Source organism: Coffea arabica, chromosome 6e (assembly GCF_036785885.1).
Source record: "Coffea arabica cultivar ET-39 chromosome 6e, Coffea Arabica ET-39 HiFi, whole genome shotgun sequence".
NCBI classification, from domain to species: domain Eukaryota; kingdom Viridiplantae; phylum Streptophyta; class Magnoliopsida; order Gentianales; family Rubiaceae; genus Coffea; species Coffea arabica.
The window spans coordinates 58,208,128-58,214,127 of NC_092321.1; the positions used below are offsets into that span (position 1 = coordinate 58,208,128).

Sequence of the window (6,000 nt, forward strand, 5' to 3'; positions counted from 1 at the left end):
TGTAATCTATTATTATGGATTTTTTGGATCTGGAATACGCATAAATAGAGTTTTATTTGGCATTTTACAGCCCTCATTATCATTTCTTATAAATTGTTTCTTTAGTTTCTTACTACAATTTTCAATCGCAAGGAAAATCATAAAAGCTTAAGGTACAAATGCCTATATGAATAATAGGACATGGTTACAACTTCAGGTGTTACAACTCTCGAAAACCCCCAACTAGCAAGCTATTATAATTGGCTTTCCCCCTAAAACAAAATTCACTTAATATTGAGCAGATTACTAGAAGCAGATTACATGACTGAGCAGATTACTAGAAGCAATGAATATGAATACATGACTGCAACGATATTAGAAGACGTACAGGAACTTAGTCTAGGCTTTGAAAGCTGTTCTTTTGTGTTTATACCTAGAACTGAAAATCAAATCAGCCATGCATTAGCACAATATGCAGTAAAGCTAGTACATGATATTGAATGGGAGCACGATTTCCCAATATGGCTGATTGACTTGGTTAAGATGGATATGAGGGTAGTATCCCCTTTTTGTAACTAATCCTTGTAAGGTCAAGTATTCATATCTACACAATGGTATCGTTTGTTGAAAAAAAAAAATGCCTTGACCCAGGAGCCCAGGTACCAAATAATTTATTAAACTGGTAAGAATAGTTACTACACAATTTGTTCCAACAAATGAACCAATATTTCACGAGTAAACTTTATATAAACTGACAATGTATACATTATCACCGTTGGATTTATGACACATGTACAAAAGTTGAATTTTAAATTTAAATTTTATGTAGTTGTTATTCATCCAAAATTGATGCTACATACACTGTCAGTGTATAGAAAATTAATTCATATTTTGTACTATTCATACTTAGGGAGAGATTTAGTATTATATGGGACAAATATATTACGAGATATTATACGTTTGTATATCATATGAATTTTTTAAAAATACAATTAAAAGTTCAGCATAAAAATATGAGTTTGAAAAAGTTATGCATATAAATTCGTATGTGAACAGTGAGAATATATTTGATGGTTATGAAAGAAAGAAAAGATAAATTACCTGTCAAAATCATAGTTGAATTTTTTGAATTATTTTAAAAAGATTGCTACAATAAAATAAGATCTTTGTGAAACAAATAAATATATTGGTGAAATTTACTAATTCTTAAAATTAACTTCATCCAATGATATCACAGATAAGAGAAACTTCTGGAGATAACGTGTTCATTGGATTAAAGCTTCATTTACTAGTTAAGGGACTAGTTATGCACTTTTCTCAGTGCCGATCTGTTTGAAGGTACGGAACTTAGTTATATATGTGATAGCCGGAAATTTTTGTAAGACGATGTTGCAAGAAACAAATAATGAGAACAATAAAGAACGATGATAACAACTGATATAAACTTAGCAGTTATTTTCCTATTATTTTGATATCTTGTAGCTATAAATTTAACCATTGGAATCAACTAATTAATCAGCAGAGAGTTCTTAAAGTTTTCTTCGTTGTTTGTTTTAGCATTCGAATCCTGTACTTGACATTTGAGGGTAGAAAAATGAAAATTATTTAATAAGAAGAGATGTAGATAATATCATTTACTTTTTTTTTTTTTTTTGTCGAAACAATAGGATTGTATTGATTGAACCCAAAAATACATACAAGCGAGCACTTGCTCGATGCTGTAGATAATACCATTTACTTGGGTAGCTGTATGTTAGTTATTGCAAGATGGCTATAACTAGATCATGAATAACCATATATTAGTCGTGGAGATTATATAGGTGTAATCTTACAAGTAGTGGAGAATACATAGAAGAGTAAATAAGGAGCCACGTAAAATTAACTCCTACTTTACCTAGTAACAAGAAGGATTCTAACGTTATGCCAGCCTATGAAGCTATTAGCAGGGATATACCTGTGTAGAGCAGGCTCTCTACATTCAAGCCGTCCTTCGTGCTTAACCTATTCTTCAAAAGCAGCCACAGGATAAATGAGTACTTTGGAATGCACTTTTTGAACCAAACAAGGTGGTGCCAGTGAACTTCAACATATTGAGGGTCTAACAATTCAACTGCAGATTTAATAGAAAAGGTACCATTCTTACTAGCCAGCCATCTTGCCGAGTCTTGGATGTTAACATTCAAGGATTGTCCAGATGGGAGGAGCTGTACAAATCCTAAATATCAGCTGTTCTCCTTCTACCCGTGGGAATCTTCCAATCGCTATTTTCTATAATAGTAGAGTCTCTAGCTTGCAGCTCGCTTCCAAACTGTCTTATTATATCAGGACCATAGGCTGTCAACAAGGTCCTCTAGGGTGCCAGTTATTATCATACCAGAGAAAGGTGTTCTCACCATTATTGATCTTTGAAATAATATAAGGATGCACTAGAGCCCTAAGTCGAAGTAACTTTCGCCAAAACCAGGAACACGACTGAGGAATAGGAATAGCCCAGAAACATTTTATGATGTTTGAGCTTCACACTATGAATCCAAGTGATCCAAAGTGATTCTTTCCTGCATACTACGTCCCAAATATCTTTCAATAGCAATGCTTTATTCCAACTGGCCAAATCAGGTACACTCCTAATCCACCTTGTTGAGCGGATTTGCTTATTTCCTCCCACCATGCTTTAACTCCATGTTTAGCAGAGGTTTCACCTTTCCACAAGAATGCAGTGAGCATGGCTTCAATCTTCTGTATGACAGCTTGAGGTAATAAGAATACACTACTCCAGTATAGTTGCATACTCAGCAGTACTGACTTTACCAACTGAAGCATACCAGCAGAAGTCAAAGCTTTTGAGCTCCACCACATAATTTTCTTTTTTTATCTTCTCAATAATAGGAAAGCAGTCTTTCAATGAAAGCTTTGTGCTTAGCAAAGGTACTCCCAAATATTTGATTGGTAAATATCCTCTCTTCATCGCCAGAATCTTGTACAATTCCATTCCTTCCTCGTCACTAACCCCTAATAAGAGAATCTCACTTTTATGTAGATTTGGTGATAAGCTAGACAAAGCAGTAAATTCCAAAAGAACTGAATTCATTACATTCATAGATCTCGATTTCGCAGTTGATAGAAGAAATAAATCATCTGCAAATATGAGATGAGAAACTTCAAGGGCTTGACATTTAGGATGAAACTGGAATTCAGGTATCCTAGTGGCCTCATCAAACAAGAGAGAAAAGACTTCCATTGCTAAAAGAAAGAGATATGGAGAAATGGGGTCTCCGTCTCAAACCTCTAGTACTAGAAAAATAGCCAGCAAGAGCCCCATTCATGTTTAATGAAAATCTAGCTATGCATACACCTTTCCTCACCCATTGAATGTATTTTTCAGGGAAATTCATACACTCCATAACAGCAAACAAGAAATCCCACCTTACAGTGTCATAAGCCTTCATCATGTCTACTTTCACAGCACATTTAGCTTGTCCATTTTTCTTATGATAGCCAATAACAATGTCCTGCATTAATAGGATATTATCAGAGATCATCCTTCCTTTGAGAAAATATTTTGCCTATTACTGATTAATTCTGGTAGTATTCTTTTCATCCTCTCTGTCAAAATCTTAGAGTAGACCTTATAAACAGTATTGCAACAAGATATAGGTCTATACTCATGCATAGTAGATGGATTAGGAACCTTTGGAATGAGAGAAATAATTGTACTATTCAGACGAGTATGTAGACTATCATTTCCAAAGCAATGTTTCACAGCTTTAATAAAGTCAGCCTGCACTACACCCCAATTCTTCACAAAAAATTCCACAGGAAAACCATCTGGTCTAGGTGCCTTGCCTTGTTGCATTGAGAATAGTGCTAACTGCACTTCAACATCAGAAACATCTTTTTGAAGTTCATGAATTTGATCACTAGTTAGCTTGTTAACAACAATGTGCTGTAGTCTTGGCATATATTAGTGTGGTTTAAGGGTTTTATTCCGCAGTTTGCTTATGTATTCTGGTTACTTTGTAAGGGTAGATTATCTATTGTAGCTAGATTCAAGAGGGGACTGGCAGTTGATGGTGTTTGTACTTTGTGGTCAGGCTCGTGAATCTGCTGATCTCCTTCCCCTTTTTTTTTTTTGACCAAAATGAGCACTTTTATTGATCATGAAAGTAAGCTTTACAGTGGAAAAATCCTACTACTTCAATGAAAGTAAGCAGTCCTGTGGTAATCCCCACTCCATCACCAGCTGCCAATTCTCCCGAGTACGTGGAGCTTTCGGCCAAGACACCGCACAGTTCTGAATAACTTTGCCAATGACATGAAGCACTCTACCAGTGCTTTCAAGTTGCAATAGTATGTTGAAATACTCTCCTATTTTTCTCTTGCCAGATGCCACATAATGACAGCTAGCATCAATCTTCTGAGTTTTGCACCAAAAGATTTCCCACCCAAATTATTGCACTACTGTTCCATTTCTTGACTCATGGTAAAAAAAACCTCTGTATGAGAAGCACCGTATCTGATACACATCTAGGAAATGCACATTCAAAGAATAAATATCCCAAGCTTTCATCTACCAAATCACACAATACACATCTAGATGAGATATTTGCAATACCACAACTCAGCAACCTATCTTTCATCATCAGCTTTTTTTCTGCACCATTAATCACATTATAAACGCATACTTAGGAATGCATCCTGCACCCCACACCGGCTGAAACCATTTCACTTTGTTCCCTTGTTGATAAATTTTCTTGCATGTCTGACTTCCCAGAGAGGGCATTCCATTTAACATGGTTTGACATATATACTTGTTGCAGCATACTTTCTGGAGTGACTTGTTGAAATTCAAACACCAAAAATTAATTCTTCTAATTTGGGCCAAGCAAAGCATCCATTATTCACGATTTTATAACTTTAGAGCAAGGACATAGGCATGGGCGTATTTCAAATACAAAGGACCTTGTGTATGCCAATTATCACACCAGAAAAAGGTGCTGCTTGTACCTGCAATTGATGCTTCAACAGCTGAGCTAGTGGCCTAAGATACAGAAGTTTCCTCCAACACCACGAAAATCCGCTAATCACTTGTTCTTTCGATGTCACTTATCTTGTCGAATGTAGAGGCAAGTTCAGTCCTGATTGCTATGTAGAGGTCCTTAAGCTTCGTGGCAGGATCAGAGCTGGACTGGTGGTGTGATCATTACAGCAGTAATTCCTTCTGTGATCTCTTTTGCAAGCTATCTTTATCCGCTGACACTTGCTACATTTGGTTAGCTAGGAACCAGATGCCTTTTTAGCATAACTGCTGCCCTTGTAATGTTGTTCTACAAAGAAACATCCAGGATGCGAGATCGATCTTCAATGGTTGACTGGCACCGAGTTGAAAGAACCAAGAGGAACTGGGAGATTAGCCTTAGTTGGGATCTAGACCAAAGAATTTTTACTTAAATGTAGTTGAATCTGGTTTTCTTATGTTACTATATTTCTGGTTAGATTTGTTTAGTTGCAGTCTTGTACTGGATTTGAACTTTGTACTGGGTGGATTTCCCTTGTTTACTTTCGAATGAATATGATTTGGGATAGCAAAAAAAAGGAAAAAATTCGCTGGAACTGTATCTGGATTTGGAATAATATCAAATGTATGCACAAGGGTTTTGATATGTGTATGAGGTTGATCAATTGCTGAAGTTCAACATTTCACCAAGAAGGAAACAAATTGAAATCTTGACTACTCTTATGAGATTTACGAACTTATACCTGTATATATTGAATTTTCTCATTAACGTGATATAAATACTACTATTACTGGTAATAGGGTATCATTTGTTAGTAATTTTATTATTAATTTTCCCCTTTTTCCCTGTCAAATGTTGTGTTAATTGTTGATATCTGCTTATGTTTGATATCTAGACTTAATTTCCAGAAATGGAGCAGAAAATTACTAAAAAAAGGGGACTTTCTAGAAAAAATGGAGACTTCTAAGGCTTCACAAACTGGCCCGCATGGTGCTAAGAAGGAGAC

At 35.7% G+C, this 6,000-nt stretch overlaps 1 protein-coding gene across 1 annotated transcript; it reads right to left on the minus strand.

The window, feature by feature from the left end:
* Positions 1-2,746: 2,746 nt before the first annotated feature.
* LOC140009970 (uncharacterized) lies at positions 2,747-3,937 on the minus strand. The gene is made up of 3 exons (XM_072056322.1): positions 3,605-3,937; positions 3,263-3,488; positions 2,747-3,114 (listed from the first exon to the last, which is right to left on the minus strand). Exons 1-3 carry the CDS (start codon positions 3,935-3,937, stop codon positions 2,747-2,749), a joined length of 927 nt encoding a protein of 308 aa, XP_071912423.1.
* Positions 3,938-6,000: the final 2,063 nt, after the last annotated feature.